At 34.5% G+C, this 20,448-nt stretch overlaps 1 protein-coding gene across 2 annotated transcripts in view; it reads left to right on the top strand.

The window, feature by feature from the left end:
- The window catches only part of LOC142351799 (uncharacterized), a 34,503-nt gene extending 16,409 nt beyond the window's left edge, over window positions 1-18,094 (top strand). The window contains exons 2-6 of one of the 2 annotated variants that reach the window (XM_075403979.1): window positions 2,002-2,080; window positions 6,515-6,534; window positions 9,472-9,674; window positions 14,257-14,476; window positions 17,810-18,094. In XM_075403979.1, the coding sequence (XP_075260094.1) occupies window positions 2,002-2,080; window positions 6,515-6,534; window positions 9,472-9,674; window positions 14,257-14,476; window positions 17,810-17,857 (570 nt within the window). In that variant the 3' untranslated portion in view covers window positions 17,858-18,094. Of the gene's footprint in view, window positions 1-1,998; window positions 2,081-6,514; window positions 6,535-9,471; window positions 9,675-14,256; window positions 14,477-17,809 lie in introns of both variants that reach the window. The other variant, XM_075403978.1, reaches the window with a different exon arrangement.
- The last annotated feature ends 2,354 nt before the right edge of the window (window positions 18,095-20,448 follow it).

Raw genomic sequence — 20,448 nt, 5'->3', positions numbered from 1 at the left:
AACCTTAATATCTCGAAACGGTACTAAGAGCATGATCATTGCCTGCGAACCAAGATAACAATTTTTTGGGCTGCTTCTATAAAAATTGTCTATGACCATCCCTCTTCCCGCTCATATTTTATCAATCTTGAGCCATTACAAGGAGACAACCGAGACAATAAAGATCGATGGGGTGGCACTTAAGTGTTGCTAATCGAGGAGCACGTTTTAAATGTTTTTTTAAATTTTTTCCATATTTCGTCTCTTATAGACGCCATTTTTAGTTATGAAATGAAATGTACTTAGAATTTTGATAACAGCAATAGAAAATTAACCCAATTTTTTTTTGTTTTGTTTTTGTAAATTGAACATTATAGATCAATTGTAATTGAAGCAAGAATTTTTCTTTGGATTCGCGGAAAAAATTTGCCTAGGACATTCCTGCACTTGCCGGACTTGGCAACAGTATCAATCTCCAGAAAACGGAATACTGTTATGAAGAATCAGGCTCATCATTTTTTTGATAATTTTGAACATCGACTTCTAAGCTTTTAATCTCGAAACGCTTCTAAGAGCATAATCAATGCCTGCCAACTGAGATAACAATTTTTTGGACTGCCTCTATAAAAATTGTCTATGACCATCCCTCTTCCCATTCAAATTTTATCAAGCTGGAGCCACCACAGGGAGACAACCGAGACAATAAAGATCGTTGAGGTGGCACTTAATAGATACCAATCGAAAAGCTCGTTTTAAATGTATATTCTATTTAAATTTTTCTCTTACTTCGTCTAAAATGGACGCCATTTTTAATTATGAATTTAAACGTGCTTAGAGTTTCGATAAAGGCAATAAAAAATTAGCCCAAAATTTTTGGTATTGTTTTGTGAATTGAACATTTTAGATCAATTGTAATTGAGGAAAGGATTTTTCTTTGGATTCACAGAAAAAAACTGCCTAGGACGTTCCTGCTCTTGTCGGACTTGGCCACAGTAGCAATTTGTAGTAATTCCAAAGTAACGTACCATTTTATCACATTGCGTTCTATCTAATATTTATTTTTGATTATGCCAAATTTTTCTTCTTCATAAAGTTTTTGAAATACGTCGTTTCTCTCAATGAGTCCGCAACTTATGAAAACACCGTGGGCATGAAAACGGTATCAAAGGATCATGAATGAGAATGAAATTAGCTCGACACTATGGTCATCTGGACTTGGCCTGCTGTTTTTTATCTTGACCCATTTTTTTCCGCTGAACTCTAGTTCAGCCAAGTTTAATGCTTGACTATAATTCGACAAAAAAACATGCTCGATTTTACTCTGTCCCAAAAATTGAAGCGAGGAAAATTCATTTCACGAATCTTTTTTTTTCGACTCGTAAAGTTTCCTTGCAAAAATTTTTCTAATTTATGGATATAACGTAATCAACAAACATACTTCTTCAGCTCATGCTAATCCGAAGAACGACTAATCAAACAAATCTAAGTTTTTCCGCAGAATTTATTCTGAAGATTTTTGGAAGGAGAACGGGAAATACTTCCATTTTTTGCTAATGAGATGAAGACCATTATAGTTATTCTACCTATTTTCTTTTAATCAATTATTTGACAATTTAGTGCTGGTGAAACAAAGAATTTTTTTACGAATGCAAGAGAGTTCTTAAATCTTGCGGCAATTAATCAACTTTGGTCAGTATGTATATTGGACTAGACTGACGCATTTGTTCGAGGCGGCAATAAAACAGAATGCAACAAAAACTGTTGAAAAAACATGAAATGGGAAACCAGACTTATGATAAAATTTTTGCTCGACCATGGTTGAATGATAATTTGACCTATTCTGGTCTTTTGGTATGTTATTTGTTGACCCATAAAAAGACCTTTTATGAACTGTGTAATTTTAGTCAGTAAAGGTCTCCTGCTGGAATTTTTGAGTATTTTTTTAAATAGAGATCTAAACACGGGTTAACACAAAAATAGAGTTCAATCGGTTTAAATTTAGCCCACTCGTGTTTTCAGCAGGATGAGAGAGTTCGTGTTTACCGATATCCAAGACAAGTGGTAGTGAGTCAACCGACAAACTTGCAGTCAATTCAACGAGGTAAAAGTCTTTCTTCTTTCTTTTACAGGAAAGACGTCTGAAAAGGCTATATGTTAGCATATATGTTAGCAGAAGTAAATTAATGTTCTCTGAGTTGGCTGTCATCGCCCAAAAACTATCGATTGTGGTTATAGTCTAGTTATAGTCATAGCCCATAGATAATTGAAATAGGTAAATGATAAATTAAACGGCAATTTTTACATTAAACACCAGGAGGTTGGTGGCAGAGCAAATCAGCGCTGAATCAGTCTAGAGACATTCTGTATTTTAGGATGGACACTAATCTGTTCATGTCCCAATTTACAATGGCCACTCTTGATTTTTGAGTCAACTTTCCTACATGAAAAAAAATTTCTCAGCTTGACTCCCGCCAACAAGGTTTGTTTTATGTGCGTCTTGAACTCGCGAGCGCGTACTTGTAACATTTATTTTGCGTAGCATGACGTAACCACTGAGCTAAAGGGGCTTTCTGATAATTGCCTACAAACTAGCTTATAAGTAAATAGTGTGTATACTACTATAGTAATTACCAGTTAAAAGTTACATATGTATGAAATTATTCTGCTCAGACTCAATTTTGGGTTATGAGTACTTTTCAGACTATACTGGATAAGTTTAGCCTGGGCGAACTCTGTGAACTCAATATAATGGAACATCAACACCGCACATAAAGAAACTTAAAATATTCGTGAGATGCAATGTTATTCTTGAAATGTTCTAGATCAACGCTGAAACGCTCTGAGGCTCACGTCCGGGCCGTCAAATTTTCGCGTGGAAATGCTAAGCATTTCTCTTTTTTCAAAACCTTAGCAATTTATAGAAACTTTAGAAAAACTGCCAACCAAACAATTTCTGGAATTAATGTTTGCTACTTGAGCAGGAGAATTTTTTTAGAGTAAAAACAAACTCAAATTTGCTAATTGATAGGCAAATTGATAAGGTTGGGATTTTATGCAAAAAGGTGGCTGTTTAATGAAAGATGTTGCTGTTTAATAAAAAATTTATAGCGTCTTTTTGATCTACTTCTTTGTCACCTCTTTATCGTATTCCATGTTCGTTTATTCGAAAAAGCGCAAGAAATAGGCAAACTCCAGGCAGCGTTGATTTCTGGGGAAGTAGTTTTATCCCTCGCGCAACCCGGGGTCGAGGTGCGAAAGCTAAAAATTGCTTAAAATGTAAGAATTGCGGTGAGTGCAAAGAAAAAAAGTAGGAATGCGGTGAATGCAAGGATCTAAAGCGTTGAATGCGTTCAATGCAACGAAAAAAAAAATCGCTACTAAAAATCGCAGATCTTCGCTGCCGAAAAAATTCACCTCTAAAGTTATCAAATATCATCACCGCAGATCAACTTTCGACAAAGAAGTAGGAAGAGCTGTGATTGCGTTAGAAGCATTGACAAAAATCACCGCTAAAAACTACAAAACGTACAATGTTTCCAGGGCAGCACAATTTCCTATCAATTCAACTTTTTGAAGAGACTATGTAAGATTTAAATTGAAGGCGCTGAATTTCTTAAGTTTTCTTTTCAGTAAAATTATTAGCAAACACCAGACAAAAGGAAGACTTCTATTTGTTATAGAAAACTGGTAGAAAAGAACTTCTTTAATTCCCCAAAATGCATTTCATAACAGCTGATGCGTCAAATGATATTAGAACTCAAATAGGTTTTTAGTATTGTGTCGTAGTGTTTTTATAGTTTTGAATCTTTTATTGCCCAAAAATTAGCAAAATTTTTCAAAAACAGTGACTTCCAACTGGTTCATAGAACAATTCAAATGAGGAGTGTATTGAATTCATCAATTTCGATATCTATACGGTGGTGTGTTTTGATCATGTGTAGGATTAGAGAAAGCACCAAGTCTTTTTAACGTAGCTGTTCTCGAAAAAAATTGAAAATTTAAATTATATTCAGGTAAGAGAAATTATGTTTTGAGAAAAGCCTTTTAATTAAACCAAGAAACTTTTAGAAGCAAGCAATCTCATTTCTAGTGTGTCCCTGTGTGTTAAAAGTCTAAAACACTACGAACAATTGAAAGAGCTTGCTTAGGAAGACCGTCAAAGTCAAAGTTTCATCTGTTTTTTGTTGCATTAAAGCGTATATTTTTGAAAAAATTGAAGCCTCTAATCGAACCAAAGACGTTTTTAGAAAACATTTTTAAATCTAATTGTTGAGGTTAACAAAACTCTTTCGATACTCTTTTTCGGCAAAAAATGGAAAGTTTTGTTTTAAAGTTCACTTTTTTGGTCTTTTTCTCATTACAGCTCCCCAAGAAACTTTATCCCTCACCATGTTTTTGGATGGGTGGGGCTATAGGTTACATGACCAGTGAAATGGGGTCTATAATAGGATAAAAAACCATTTTTCTGTTGTTGGAAAACTGGCGGTTCATTATAAGATAGCGAAGGAGGAACATCTCTGAAGTCTAGATCAGCGTTGGCGAAAACCAGCCGGTTTTCGCCAGTGCTGGTTAAGGTATGAGATGTAAAAAAGGAGTAAAAAAAGAGTAAAAAAAAGTAAAAAAGAGTAAGTTCGTGTGAAAAAAAAAAACGTTTTAAAAAATTTGCCTAAAGCTGCGTTAAAACGAATTCTTTGATATGGCAGCTGACTGGAAGTTGATCTTCGGTTGGCGGAATTTTGGCAAATAGATTTGAAAAGAAAATTTCAACTGAAAGCGTTGGTATCATTAGAGATGAATGCGATGAAAGCGGTGACTTTTGGTAAGATCTCTGTAGATTTTGCGAAATATTTTTTGTAAACCCCGCAATTTTTAGCGGTGATTTTTTTCTTTCACGTCATTCTCTTGGTAGTGGTGAGATTTTTTAACCACTAAAGGGTGCTGAAGAAAAAATTCACTGCTATTTTTTTCAATAATCTTTATAAAAGTTACCGCTTTCACGCATTCATCGCTAAAAGGCACTTTGCTGTAAAAAAGTTTTTCATTTTTTCACCTATATTCTCTGTAATTCGTACATTGTTTTTTTCGCCAAAAATTCGAACTGGGACTGTTCTGTGCCATCCTCTCTGGACCAAATCACCCCAGATGCGCCAATTTTTATCCAGCAGTCAATGCAAAAAAACTAAAAAAGAATATATGGGCAATTGATACGCATAACGTAATTAATTCCCTATGAAGGAAAAAAAATCGGACAACTCGGACAATGTTTTGGAGTCTCTTTAGCGACAATTTTATTCCGAGTCTCAACTAGGTACTATGGCTCAACTTAGCAGTCTAAATTTGTTTTGGTCTCAAAAAAGTTTTCAACCTATATTAAAAAATCAACGCTTCAGATCTTATATTATTAGTCAAAAACTAAATAAGATATTTTTCTTGTTGTTGCTCTGACACTTAATGGTTGTATGCTGTAGCTTTTCGGCTAGTGCTTGAAAGCAAATCTGAAATGTCTTCATTTTGAAGACCATGCCATACTTAAAAAAATTTTTCGTATAAGATCTGACAACAATCTGATCAAAAAGATGAGTCATAGCTTTCCGAATGTTTAACATACAAGATCTTATAAAATTCTCATAAGATCTTACACGATAAAAATTTTTTGTTGGGCAGAATTTTTATCTTGTTAGCTCTGATAAGTCAGAATTTTTATTGTGTAGGATCTGACAAAAGTGAACTTTTATCGTGTAAGATCTGATAAATTGTCTTTCAAAGTCTTACTCAGGCGGCGCATAATAATTCAAGTACTTCTAAGTACTTCTAATATTGCAAGTTATTTGTAAGATCTTACACGATAAAAATTCTCAGATGTCTTCCCGGGTCGAGGTTTGGCGGTGAATTTTCGTAAGAAATGCGGTGAAAAAAAATTTTCACCGCGTATTTCTTACATCTTTTTGCGGTGAATGCGGTGAATCGCGGTGAATTATTTCTTTTCACCGCGTTCTCAGTATTCTTACAAAAAGGAATCGCCACAACACGGGTTTGAACCTTGACCTCCTGCATGCCTGCAACTGCTTAGTCAACTGCGCCAACTGCCACTTTGAGCTTTTAAATTTCTTGTGAATTCAAATCAGACTGAGTAAACTTTGGAAATCATATGCGGTGAATTTTTGTAAGAAATGCGGTGAATTTCGCGGTGAATTTTTGAAAGAAATGCGGTGAAATGTGGTGAATTATTTTTTTTCACCGCATTCACCGCTTTCACCGCTTTTCTTAGATTAATTTGCCACAAAAGTCGATGCCGTGAATTTTTGTAAGAAATGCGGTGAATTTTGCGGTGAATTTTTGTAAGAAATGCGTTGAAATAGGGTGAAAAAATTTTTTTCACCGCATTCACCGCAATCACCGCATTTCTTACAAAAATCCACCGCATTCACCGCATTTCTTACAAAAATTTACCCAAAAACCTCGACCCGGGTGGGGATATGATGAACCAGCAAATAACGTTGCTGCTTATCTGAGACATGTATGGATTTTGTTTTAGGTGGCGTGAACAGTCAACAGGTTAGTAATGTTCCTAATTCTCCGTAGTGGCTGTTGAATTTCTCCTTGAATTAAAGAGCCCCAGCAGATCATATTTGAGTACCAGGTAGACTCGGTTAGAATTCTCTTTCTTTCAAGTTTGAGTCAGTTGCTCGGATAACATTCTCATAAGTTCTCGTTCTTTCAGGTATAGCTAAAAAAACAGCTCTCAAGTTCACCCGATACAAGCACTAACTTTTGTCAAAAAGAATTAGGCTGGCACCAAGAAAAGAATTTAGCTCCACTTGAACTGGGTCCTCGAACATGTAATCCCCCCCCCCTCAGACTTTATAGGTCTTTTCATAAGTCGAGGCTTCGGATGGGTTTGATCGCATTTGTTAAGACTTTCAATGCATTGAGAGTCAATCCTGACAGAAACACAAGTGATAATGATTTCATTGAGGATACAAAAAAATCAGCTTTTCTTTTCTCGGACAGCCAACCAAAACTTGACCCAGCAACCTAATATGCGATTTGGCTGTATTACTGCTGAAACAGTTTTGTCTTTTTCTGGAAACGTCAGTCTATAAAAATAGTTTTGCTTAAATAAACCCGCAGTATATTGCAACGTGATATGGTCCGGAACAAGAATTTTCAAATTTGTTAAAGTGAGTGAAAGTTCCAACCAGTATCCGGATAGGTTCCCATAGCTTCTCATCGATGGTTCAGCTTTATTTCTTTGAAACTGGGACCCCGTTAAAGGGGAAAAACCATAAAACCTGCAGTTCCATCGATGAATCATAGGAATTCACAGTAAAAGTAAAATTTCTTTGACACAGAAAGATTATAATTAAATTTAAAATGTTTCTATGAATATTCTTTGACCAGCGTTAATTGGTACCAGGATATTCTTTGAACTATCGACGAGGATTACGCCGCAGATGTATACACAAATCGTCACGGGAAGATATGCCCGATGCGTATATCTCGTGTTCGTTTTAACTATGTTAATACTACGTTTTTACTAGAGATTCAATGGAACCAAACCCGGGTAGCTTTTTAAACTATATCTTATCAGATTCGCATTATTCGTTAAATGACAATTTACATGATGCCAACTTACCAAATGCCCTTCGATCTTTTCATGCAATCATCTGTTTTTTTATTGTAATAGTTTCATATCAAGTCCCATAAGCTATTTAATTATACAGTCTGATAAAGGGTGGATCCAGTAATTTTAACGATTGGGTAAATTGTAGTTGACATTGGTTAAAATGACACTAGGAAAATGGCAGATTGGGTTAATTGCATTGTGCAAATTGACACTGTGTAAAATGAAAGATTGGGTTAATTGCATTCCCAGGTTGAGGTGCCAGACCAAAAGTCGATATGTCCAGACCGAAATAAACGCACCAGGTGACGTCGTGCGTTCAAAATTACACGGCCTGGAACAAAAATGAACGCACGATAATGTGGACAAATCCAATTTTTAACGCACGATAGTCTGGACATATGCAACTTTGAACGCACGATAGTCTGGACATAAGCAGTTTTGAACGCACGATAGTCTGGACATAAGCAATTTTGAACGCACGATAGTCTGGACATAAGCAATTTTGAAGGCACGATAGTCTGATCATAGGCAATTTTGAACGCACGAAAGCCTGTACAAAGGCCGTTTTGAACGCAAGATAGTCTGATCATGAACGCACGAAAAAAATTCCGTGCGTTCATGATCAGACTATTTTGCGTTCAAAATGGCCTATGTTCAGACTTTCGTGCGTTCAAATTTGCATATGTCCAGATGAAAAAAAATATCTTGTTGGGAATGAAGATCCATTGAAGATGGAGACCAGGGGTTCCACAATTCCACAAATCCATATAGTTATAGTCTTTTTAGCAACGTGAGGTACATGAACATCTTAATGTCAATAGGAAAACAGCCTTTTTTGCTGGGAGGCAAAACTTATCAAGGAATCTCCCTTCCAATATTAAGAATAAAGTGAACCTCTGAAAAGCTAAGACTTTTTTATTACATTGGTTTAAATGACAGTGGGTAAGATGGCAGATTGGGTTATTTGAATTGGATAAAAAGGAATTGGGCAAAATGGCTGGATACCGCATTTTTCATTGTTCTTGTCTTCCGACAGGAAACTAATTGTTCTAAAGTAACTTGATGCTCACGTTGACAGAAATGATCCGGCATTCAAGAGTCGTCACTGGTCTTTATCGTATTCGTCTTTATTTGTACCTCTACTAGGCACCATTATATCAACTATGCGCTCCTCAAATGAAATTATGAAACTTTTTAATTCAAATTAACAATTTTTTGGACTAAAATTAACAACTTTTCATTATTATTAGTACAAATAATCGCTCCACTAGAACAACAGAGAAACGTTGATAGGTATAGTTGAGACATCAATAGGAGATGTAATACTGGGTAAAAGATTAGGAAAATCAATTCTCTATTGTCTTTTTGTTATAGTTCTTGAGCACATCAAATGACGAGAGAAAACTGAAAGCTATAAATAACTGAGGAGTTGAAACAGACATCTTGCTATCCGTACCTAAAGTTCGGTGACAATCAGTACTGATTCCGAACAACTTCAGAAAATTTTCAAGTTTTAGTACTGATTCAGATGGATTTCCGAAGCAACTGTGAAGTGATTTATGAATTTTTCTGAATCAGAGAAAATCATCGGAATCATCTATTGCAAAGTGTTACCTGAATTAGAGTCTGACTCCGTACTGAATTCGGCTGAGAGTTAGGTACGGGTAGATATCTCCTTCGTAACATGTAGGAAATCATAGTCAGTATAGTGTCACTGCAGCCCGGCATTCAACCATATCTATGTGACATAAGAAACCGACTCAGATTTCAGACGCAATAAAACTATCATTGAGAGCGCTCTGTCAGAAGTAAAAGTTTTAAATACTTTAAATAACTTGATTGCAAAACCAAATTTCTGAATTCAGACAGGTGAGATGAGAGACTGGCACCAACACGTGTGTAATTTCTGTGGTAATGGGGGTATTTGTTGTACGACTTATTGTTGTGAAGAGATCACCCTCTCTGGCATTGGGTGCTATGGAAATCAAAGGAAAACCTTGGCTGCGATTTTGGTGACTACCCTGCTCATATATGGCTCAATTGCCCCGATGGTGGCTCCTGTCTTCGCGTGAGTGATGTACTACCATTGCCCAGGTCTAGGTACAGACCATTCAAAAGACAATGATCGACCAAAATGTACTATGAAAAGACCATACTCGACTCAATTGAGCTATGAAAAGATTTAAGCTGGACTTTAAGACATTGTGGACTTTAGCTGGACTCAGATTTTTCGCAAAAGACTTTATCTGGACCCAAAGTTTAACAAAAGACTTTGGCTCGACCCAAAATTTTGGCTGGACTTAAACTCGTCACATTGTTGGCAAACAAAGTCGAGTTACAAAGTCTTTTGATGGGTCCATCATTGGTCTTTTCATGAGTCTACTTTTTTGCCATTAAAATTTTACTCGCAATATTATATAACGTAGTCAGCATGTACGCTCCTTCATCTCTTACTTTTCAGAAGAACCACAATTCCCTAAGAAACCTGCATTATTTCTTTAAATAAGATAGCTCATAATTTTGGACGGGAAAAGAAACTAAATAACACCGAAATATTGTCATTGCAAATGGGACTAGGACCAACACACTTAAGCTAGCTGATTTCGTTGAATCAGACAATGTGGTAATATACCCAAGCAGCCATAACTCTTCATCTTAAGAATTGCAACCCTTAAGTAAAGAGTAATCTTAAGACTAGGTGTATCTTAACACAACGTTAAATGCAAAATTGCACGTATATGCAATATTGCACGTTCAGAATTGCATATTTTGGCAATTTTCCAACTGTTTCGGAAGTTGGAATGCTCTGGTTGAAAGGTTTTTAGTCTTGCTATGGTTCTGTCTCTGTATGTACAGAGGCAAAAAGAACAATAAGTTTTTGAACTCTGAAAAGACTAATGGTGGACCAATGAAAAGGCCATAGTTCGACTTTAATGGTTTTCAAATGACTAATAGGTGGTGAAAATTTGATTGCGCCTGCTGATACCCTAGCCGATAAAATTCTCGGGTACATCTGCACCTACAATGAAACCATCAACTCATCCACCAACCCTGGAGGTGCATTTTTTGTGCAAAAGCGTATATAATATACGCTAATATATGTTAAACTAAGCGCTTCTGTACGTGCTAGTATAAGCCATTTACGCGATAAAAATCAACAATGTGAATTGCATATATATGTAAGACTGAGGCCAAAATAATGTTAGCCAAATTGGACCAGCCTTGAAAAACAAGGTAAGGAAAATCAATGACTAAAATTAGGCATTGCTGTAAAAAAATGCCATTTAGAAACCCCGATGCAAAGTGGTTTTCACACATTTTAACTATTCAAAAACCAAAAAAAAATCAGGAAAAGAATGCAATTTTCTTGTAATGCTATTTTCTTCTAACTCTCAGCTAATACAACAGAACAATGTACTACGCCAACCAGTACCTTGCTAAATGCGACCCGAAATGTTAGGTTACTATAAAACGAATTTTTTCCTAAGAGTAGTGCTGAATTCATTAAATGAGACTACGTAAGACCAACGCTCGACGCAAATTTTTGTAATGACATCGCTTCATTTCCAGCGTTTCTTTTTCTGCAAGATGTTTGATCTTAGAAACAATACATTTATGTAAAATCTGAGCTCGGAAGAAATACATTTATAAAAGTTCTACGCTTGTGAAAGCCTGGATTTGAGTCGCAGAGCTTTTCAACGCTGAACCAGCACATTTCAAGAGTAAACATTTAATTCAGTTCAGAAGCATTGTATCTCCAGAATATTTTAAGTTTCTTTATGTGCAGTATTTCTTCATTATGAATAAATTGAGGTCATAGAGTTCGCCCAGGCTAAACTTAACCTGTATAGTCTGAAAATGACCCATACCCCAAAATTAAGTCTGAGCAGAGCAATGTCATACTTTTGTAGCTTATAAGTAGTAAATACTATAGTTGTATACAGGAATCGCATATTAAGCAAACCTTGTTGGCGGGAGTTAAACTGAACACATTGTTTTATATGAAGTAAGTTTTACTCAAAAATCAGACTGGCCAGTGTAAATAGTGACATGAACCGAGTACTGGCCATCCTAAAAAATAATATGGCTTTAAACTGATTCAGCGCTGATTTGCTCTGCCACCAACCTCCAGGAGGTGCAATTTTTTAATATTCACGCTAAAATTAAATGAAATCAACGCTAACAAACACTAGCTTTTGGGAAGATCAACTGTTAGAAATTTGTAAAATGTATTCAATCGAAGCACTAAAGCCTGAGATTAGGTACGTCCAACTCTTAGAATCATATGTGTTTTACTTAAATTATCTCAAATTTTTCCTTTAATTTATACGATTTCTATCGCAGAAAACTTTGGCTCCAATAGTGACTTTGTTTTCGCTAATATCGGTCACTTCTAAAGCTGTTGTTTAGTTTTGCTACCAATGAAACGACACTTCATATCCCTGAATAGAAAAATAATGAAACCAAAAAAGGGCCATTACGTTTGGAGAGATATTATAAGGCTTCAGCATGAATATCAAGAAACGCGAACTTTGCAAGACAATCGAGCATATAACAAACAATGAGATGGCTGCCTTTAAGTTCTATGAACATGGAAGCAATCTATTACAGAATTGAGTCATAATATTCAGCAAAAAGTTAAGATTCGTCAACAATTTTTCAAGTACTATCGGTGTTATCCAGATCTAAAAATTCAGATCTTGATAGAGTACTAACCGATCAGTGAGTCTACTTTTTCCAATTAAATGATATTTGTTGGTAAACGTGAACAAGACATTCAAGCACTTTAGTATTTCAATAATTTCAAGTAATAACGTTGTTTGACGAAAGTGTAAAACACGTTTTTTGAAAGCATGTACACAGCGCACAAAGACAATGAGCGTATATTGAATTATTGAATTTGTCTCCAAAAACTACATTTTAAATTGATCTCTAAGTAGGAGCCTTTCTTTCTTTGAAAGCATTTTTCAAAGATTCTCAGCGAATGCTTGTGATCCATTAATTGAATTTCTTTGCTGCAAAGATGTTTTTTTAAAAGACTAATCATATCAGATAGCTCAGTTTTGTACATTTTCTAACTTATTTGAGTTCGAATCTCGTGTGGATCATGTAGCTAAAAAGAACGCATTAAAAATTTTTGAAATTGTCAAGGTTCTCAGTCACATGGAAACCTTTGAAAAATTTCTTCTTAATGAAAAGCTGTCTTCAACTCTCCATTCATCCACCCTGCTTATAAGATGACTGTTTTCATCGACCGATAGAATTTCAAATGTAGTTTTTTATTTTGCCCAAAATTTCTGCGATTTTCTTGAGTAAACATTGATAGTTCGTATTTACCTTTGCGAAAACTAAGCAAGGCAAGAGAGAAAATCGGGTTTCCTTTTTTGTCAATTTCAGTTAAAGTTGTGTACGCAGAACTTCACAAAAAATATCCGAAAATGTTTTCAGGACCGAACCATTCAAAATCAAAATTGAAAAATTTTTGTGCTTTAATCGTGACTTCAAAGGAATCGATGCCCAGATTTTCGTGCTTAAACGATGTTTTTACGTTAATTTTGCATGTAAAACTGGGTATAACCAGATTTTTGTGCGTTGATATCCAGACCTATCTCCATAATTATGCATATAGGTTTTACACACCATCTCTAAAATGTATTCTTTTCAATTACTGATATTATAGTTTAATGGTTCTAATTGGTACCCGGGTCGAGGTGTCACCGCCATTCAACGCAAAATTATGTATGATGAGCGGTGAATGCGAAAATTTTTGTAAGATAAGCGGTGAATGCGGTGAAATTACATAAATCAGGCGGTGAATGCGGTGAAAAAACTTTTATCGCTTGGTAGCGGTGAAATTAGATAAATTCACCGCCGAAATTAGCGGTGAAATTATATATATTTACCGCTTCGAAAAAAAGTGTCCAAATGATATAAGATAAGCGTTGAATGCGGTGAAATTACAAAAATTCACCGCTCAACTTAGTGGTGACCTTACATAAATTCACCGATTAGAAAAAATTGTTAAAATTGTGTGAGATCAGCAAATAATGCGGTGAAATTAATGGCGAGTAAGGGAGGAATTGTTAGATTTACCTTCCCACTAAAACTACCCCTTAATCTGACATCTTTTCGACAATTTTTTTCCTAAGCGATGAATTTTTGTAATTTCACCACTAGAGTAAGCGGTGAACTTTCAAAAAGTCACCACATTTCACCGCTAAAATATTTAATTTCACCGCTAAAAATCGCAAATCTTACGAAAATTCACCGCGCATATTTTACAGAAAGTAGATTGAATTTGATTTATATTCAGTACAAAATACTAGAAGTTAGTGAGAGATGGTGCAGTGGAAGAAGAAGTGGATGCCATGCGGGAGGTAAGGGGTTCGAAACATTGTAATGGCGGTGAAATTAAATGTTTTAGCGGTGAATTGAGGTGCATTTTTGTAACATCACCACTTATTCTAGCGGTGAGCTTACATAATTTCACCGCATTCACCGCATTTCACCGCAAAATTATGTACGAAATTTGCGGTGAAAATACTAACTTTTCACCGCTTATCTTACATATTTTTGCGATATTTTCTCGACCGAGGTACTCATATAATTATTATGAAAAGGTCTGATGAAAACTTTTTTTGTATTATCAGGTATGGGATGTACAGCAACCTAAGCGAATACGAAGTGAGAATCATGTTCGGTGTGTTCATCGTTATTTTATTCGTGGCGGTTGTGACCAGGTTGGCTTTGATGGTGCTGTTGAGGAAACGAATCAAGAACCAGTACAACATCCCGTGGGATGGATGCTCTCAAGAGTTCTTCACTGTCTTGTTCTGCTACCAATGCACCATTTGTCAAATGATGGCTGAGGTTTTCCTAACAGTTTCGAACTATTGCATCATTTAAGATAGTAATATCAAGTTTCGCAAATCTCATATTTTCTATGTATTATTGGGGCAACCAAAAATTAATTTCATCGAACATTTATTCAACTGTTCTCATGGCAATTAGTGTTGATTAAATTGGATTAAAAACTGGCTCTTAAATTGAGGGCTTAAATCTGTGTCGATCATTTTTTTTCGCAGAGAACCAGTATGATAGTTATTCTCTCTTTCCTCATAGGATTATATTTCTTCAAAATTGGAATTAGACAACCATAAAATAATTTTAAAAACATTTAAGATGAATTAGCACTTTCTTTATCTATTATTACAGTTTTGTCTCGTTTTTATTGTTTTATACCAATATGACCCCGAAAGTTCCCATATCGAAATTGAGTATGAACAGACCATCCTAGAAGGAAAGTGTCTGTGTCAAGATCCGTTCCAGGTGAAGCGATCAACTCCGGTCTGGGAATACTTGAGTGCGCCGGAGACCTCGACTTGGTGTACGGCCACCGCCAATGGTCATGATATTTGGATTGATGGCGAAAATATTTCTTTAGTCTCTAGCACTGTATCACACTGTATCAGAGCTCTCGTATACAACCCAAACAAAAGAAGACAAAATTCGATTGTCTTTTGGGGAATAAATTCTCAAAATTGGAAAAAGATAAATGTAAACCCAGTTAATTCCAAACTACAAAAGTTCCTTCTCATTTTTTCTCAGTACCAGCCTGAAAAATACGTTTTTCTGTTTATCATTGAATTCTTTTCATTTGAAGGCTTGCTTGAAAAAATTTACACAAAAACTACACCAGCATGTTCTTGCAATCCTTTTTGTGGCTTGTTGCAAGGATAAAATTTTACAGCAATAATGGAACAATCCATAAGCTTAAAATTGTTATCTCATATTTTACAATGTCTGATATTTATCGAAGAATTTTTTTCCGGTTTTCTGTTCCCTCAGACTGCAAAAAAACAGCAGTTTCCAAAAGGACTGCGCAATTATTTCACATAAAGAAAATAGTCATTGGAACTGAAAGAAAAAAAATCAAAATCTTTTTTTATAAAAGAAGAAAAAGTAAAAAGGGAAAAAAATTAGAGAAAGATTATTAAAAAATTAAGAAATATGAACTGATGAATGAGAATCTCTCTCAATTGACAGAAAAATTTTCACAAAAACTTTTTACTTAAAATTAAAATGTTTCACATTTGTGTTAAAGTTGTGTCGAAGGAGTACTTCAGATTTAATGAATGATATATCAGATGATCAGGAGCTGTAGGTTAAAATATAAATTTATGCATGATTTTTTTAAATAGTTTTATGCACGTGGCAAGTCATAAAACCATTTCGAAGATCTGAAGAGTACAATTATTGCAAATCAAACTTAAAAATATTATAGGATTTTAGAATTTTGTTATTTTATTGCTCGTGACATAAAAAAATAGCAAATTTTTAAAAATATGAGAAAAAATAGAAGAAGTTGGTAAAGATGTCCTGATGGGTACAGATTGGGTTAAAAATATGACAAGTACTGAAAAAAAAACAGAAAATACTCTATAGAATTCGAATTATCATTAACAAATTTTATGTAAAAATTCAAGTAAAATCAGGTGATACATAAAAATCTCTGACATACAAAAATTAAAATTTTGACATAAATTTTAACAGAGCCTGTCTATTTGAACTTACTTAAAGAAACATTTGGGTTCAATTTACCCAAATAAGGATTTCAGAATTATCGAAGCACTCGTAAGATCACCTGGAGTTTTTGACTAGAAAAAAATTTCATATTTGAAGCTTGGGGAAGCCACCACAAAAGCTTTTGCTTAAACTGAACATTACAGTTTTTTCAGAAATAGCTTACGAAAGTATAAACCGTCTGAAAAAAAAAACAAATTTGAGTGAATTGCGTGAAAATGCGGTTCGTACATATTTAGGGTTTAAAACAGAGTTCTAAAATAGTTTTTGGTGCCTATATAAGTGTTATTAGCGATTCAAAAACAGCGTCACTTTTTTTAATAGAAAAAAAAACGTTTCCAATTTTTTTGCACAGCACTTACAACTTCCACAACATTTTGTAGGCTTTTACCAAAATTAGTTCAAAAATAGCGAAAAAATTTGTGCATCAGAAATCTACTTCTGATTTGGGGCAACTCGAAATGATTTCAAAAGGTATTCCCAAACACCAAACACTTTTTCTCTCTGAACTGAACTGAGACATATGTTTGTTGCCAAGCGAGAAACTTTTCTGCGATGCCAAACGAAAAACTTTTATGCGACTTCCCTTGAAAATTTTGGCAAATCACGCAGCAAATCGTGTACGTTAACACTATTTCTTCTGCATAAACGAACACATGAAATTACACAAGCACGTTTACACGTCAAACCGTTTTAACAAATAAAATTTTTTAAGGTATAAGCAAACAATTCTATGAGACATATGGCACAATTTTGCGGGTATCCGTAAGATTTTGGTTTGATTATCAAACAAAAATTGTTTTGTCAAAATGGTGATAATTGCTGAACTTCACACGAAAAACCACAAAGTGTTCTCCTTATGGTTTTTATCCAACTGATAGCAACTAAGTTTTCTTGCGCAGCTAAGCAAAATCAATTTGCAGTTAACTATATATAATTTCGTGGGAAAAAAGGCGTCCTGTGGTTAATAAAAGTCTCGAGTAATTAAATGAGTTTTTGTGTAAATAAGTGTATTGTGTCTGATTTTTTAAAAAAAATAGATAAAAAAGAGAGAAATCAGAGAAAAGAACGGTTAAATAACCGATGAGAATTTTTTTGTGCTTTTCTGCCATGTTGTGAAAAGTTTCTGATTTTCATTCTGATTCAGAGCTAATTCAGAATTGCATTCTGAATTTTCCTCTGATTCAGACAAATTCAGAGTACATAGATTCTTAATTTTGCTCTGATTCAGAGAGGTATCAGAATCAATACAGAAACTGTCCTGAAAACGTTCTGAATCAGTACTGAATGGCAACATTATTCTGAAAATGTTCTGATTCAGTTCTGATGCCGACTGAATGTAAGGTACGGGTAATAATTGAAAAAAAAATTGTGGTTCCTATTTTCTTTTTAATCCGAATTATACCAATGTTTGTTTGGCCAGCGTGTTGATGCTTTGACCATTAAAAGAGCAGCACGACTCAAATGGCTGCTGCAAAATTTGCGCTGTGGGAAAATGTTTAAGAGATAATGATTTAAAGAAATTAATAGACATATTTATGGACTTAGTTTGAACATAACAAGGTGGCTAGTGGTGAAACTTGAAGAACCTGTTCACTTAATCGTTCTATTTTGTTTTAGGTGGACTATCAGAACCAGCTGATTGGCCGTGAGACAATGTTCGGATGATAAATGTCCGAAAGGAGTACTGCACTAGATATCAGCAATACAGAAATTTCCCTTGGGAACATTTAACCCAAATATCAAATAACTCAATTATTACCCGTCTCACTTATGTAATCCATCCTGTTTTCTGATAATCTTATCAGTCTGACTTCATCATAAGCAACAGTTTCGAAGTATCTCAACCTTATAGCAAATCAATTAGTTCTTCCCAATTTAGCGCAATCGATTCTTTTCGATTTATTTTTTTCTTAATTCTTCTCAATTTGTTTACTTCAAAAACGCCATATGACAATACTCGAAACGGTCTCAATTTTCATTGCTATTCACAGAATTTTTGTGCGCTTTAGCACTTATCTTTGAATTTCTTGCGATTGATTTTGATTGTGTAATAATAGCATTTTGTTTTGTATAGGTCATGCACTGAAAATTTACCTCCTCTCTCGCAAAATTATTAATATTAATTTAAATTGAAATTAATTGGGAAGAATTGAAAGAACCAATGATTGATTCAATGATAGCACTATAACACAAAAGATCTGGCGTAGACTTTGTCAACAAAAACTTGAAAACTTAACTGATTTCAGTGGATTTCCTACAACGCTTCAACGCATCTCAGTTTCAATGCAACATTAATTAAGATTATTTGCGATTTATGGTTTGCTTGAATAATCATCAAATTTCAGGGCTTTTCTTGCAGTTTCAGAATTTTCATTAACCCAACAAGACATAGAGACTCTTCCTAAACTTTTCTATTTAATTTTTCGGTTCTGTTATTTGGCACTCAAATCAGGTAATAAAAACATCAAAACATTTTTAAAGATATATAAACAATATTTTTAAAGGTGATATTTATTTATTGTCATCTATTTGTGATTTGGAAATTTTTGGTTCTCTTAATGTATGATTGAAAATCTTAGCTGGATTTTTATGAAAGTAAAGGAAGGCTTGTCAAAAGTGAAACAACGAATTAATAAGGTAAATTGATTTTCGTTTTTTTTTGAGGTGATGAGGAAGTTTAAAATTTGTGAACGTTAGCCTAACTTCCATCGTTTTGTTCGCATTTGTTTGAATTTGCTCAAAGTATAAAAAAACTGTTAACGATAACTTTATTCGTTTTACGAGTTATTTGAAGTAACATATTTTTGGTGAAATTTTGGTTAAACTTTTACGAAATCAGTTTTTTTCTCAGTTTTTAAATGGCACCAAATGGGCTTCCTTAGCCTTTTTGCCAAAACTGACAGGTAGTGCAGACAAAAAATCGCTGACCCAATGTTTTTAATGCGGATCCGGTTTTTCATATGAGGGTTATTTTTGCCTCCGGTTCTCACAAAATTGTTCTGGAACAAAGCATTTGACGGCCTTTCGAAATCAATTGACCAATTCTTATTAAAAATGCATAGTTTCTTCAGCTATTCCTAAGCCAAGAAATCTAATATGCAAAAAACTAACTTTTTAACAGCCCTAACCGATATAGTAAGGACAAACTTTGTCTCATTTTTGGTTTTTGCAGTGAAAAAAGTATTCGGTTTTTTTTCTGAAAATATGAAAAACGATTTGTTTTTGTTCTCATCCCCACCGTCTCAATTAAATTTTCATTCAAGGAGAGATTCTACTGCGTTAAAATGAAATTTATTGAGTATATACTATGTTTTCAGACTTAGACTTGATTTTTATGGCTCAGAAAAAGGAAGTTTCTTGTTAACTTCAAACAATTTCTCGTTTATTGTCATTGTTTCTTCTTATTTTTGCAGCCTTATCACTGCTTATTATAAATCAAGAGCCTATTTTAGTCCAATAGCTACCAGTAGAACAAATCAATGCTTTATGATGGTACCTCAATTTTTCTCTAATATTACTCCATAATGATCTCAGGTTCTTAATTTTGTTTTGCTAATTTGACAATTTTAATTTTTGTTGTAAAGTTAGCTCTTTGACTCATTTCTGAAGTAAAAACTTTTTGTTTTTACCGGCAAGCAGCAATAGCCAGAAAAATGTAACTTTTTTAAATTCAAAATTTAAAAATTTCTGTTTTTGCATAGGTTAATATAGTATACTTCTGGTCCGTACATTAGATACTTAAACGGCGATGTTAATCGCGGGACCACATGTTTCACTTGAGAGTTTAACCCCTAGTTCTACTCTTGGCATAAAGTTAAGTATTAAATAAGGCTAAGTCAAATAACAACGAATAAGTTATGTTAAACAGCATCAAAAATGAAACGAGCATGAAGGGATAGAATAGTTATTATGACTGAGATTGCATTACATAGCACAGGTTGAAATTTTCTATGTTAAACTTGTAACCTAGATAGAATTTTAAGAGATCTTAATTTTTTAACTTATAGAAGTTAAGCTGTACTCACCTGATTTCCCAAAATTGTGGTAAATTAAAATTTTCTGACCTAGAGAAATTTTAGTTAAGAACTCGTTTTAAAAAATCTAAGTTGAAAACTATCTCAAGTAAGCTAAGATTTAAGCAAGGGAGCAGCACGGTAGAATGATGTAAATCAGAAGTTATCGGGAACCAAATTGTGCTGGTGGTTGAGCGTACAACCTCCTTTTATACTTGTGGACACGTGGCTCTCTAGTATCCT

This window comes from Convolutriloba macropyga, chromosome 13 (genome assembly GCF_964194025.1).
Source record: "Convolutriloba macropyga chromosome 13, txConMacr16.3, whole genome shotgun sequence".
NCBI lineage: Eukaryota > Metazoa > Xenacoelomorpha > Acoela > Convolutidae > Convolutriloba > Convolutriloba macropyga.
Note: the sequence above shows the minus strand (reverse complement) of the source record. Positions and strands in the feature narration are given on the sequence as shown.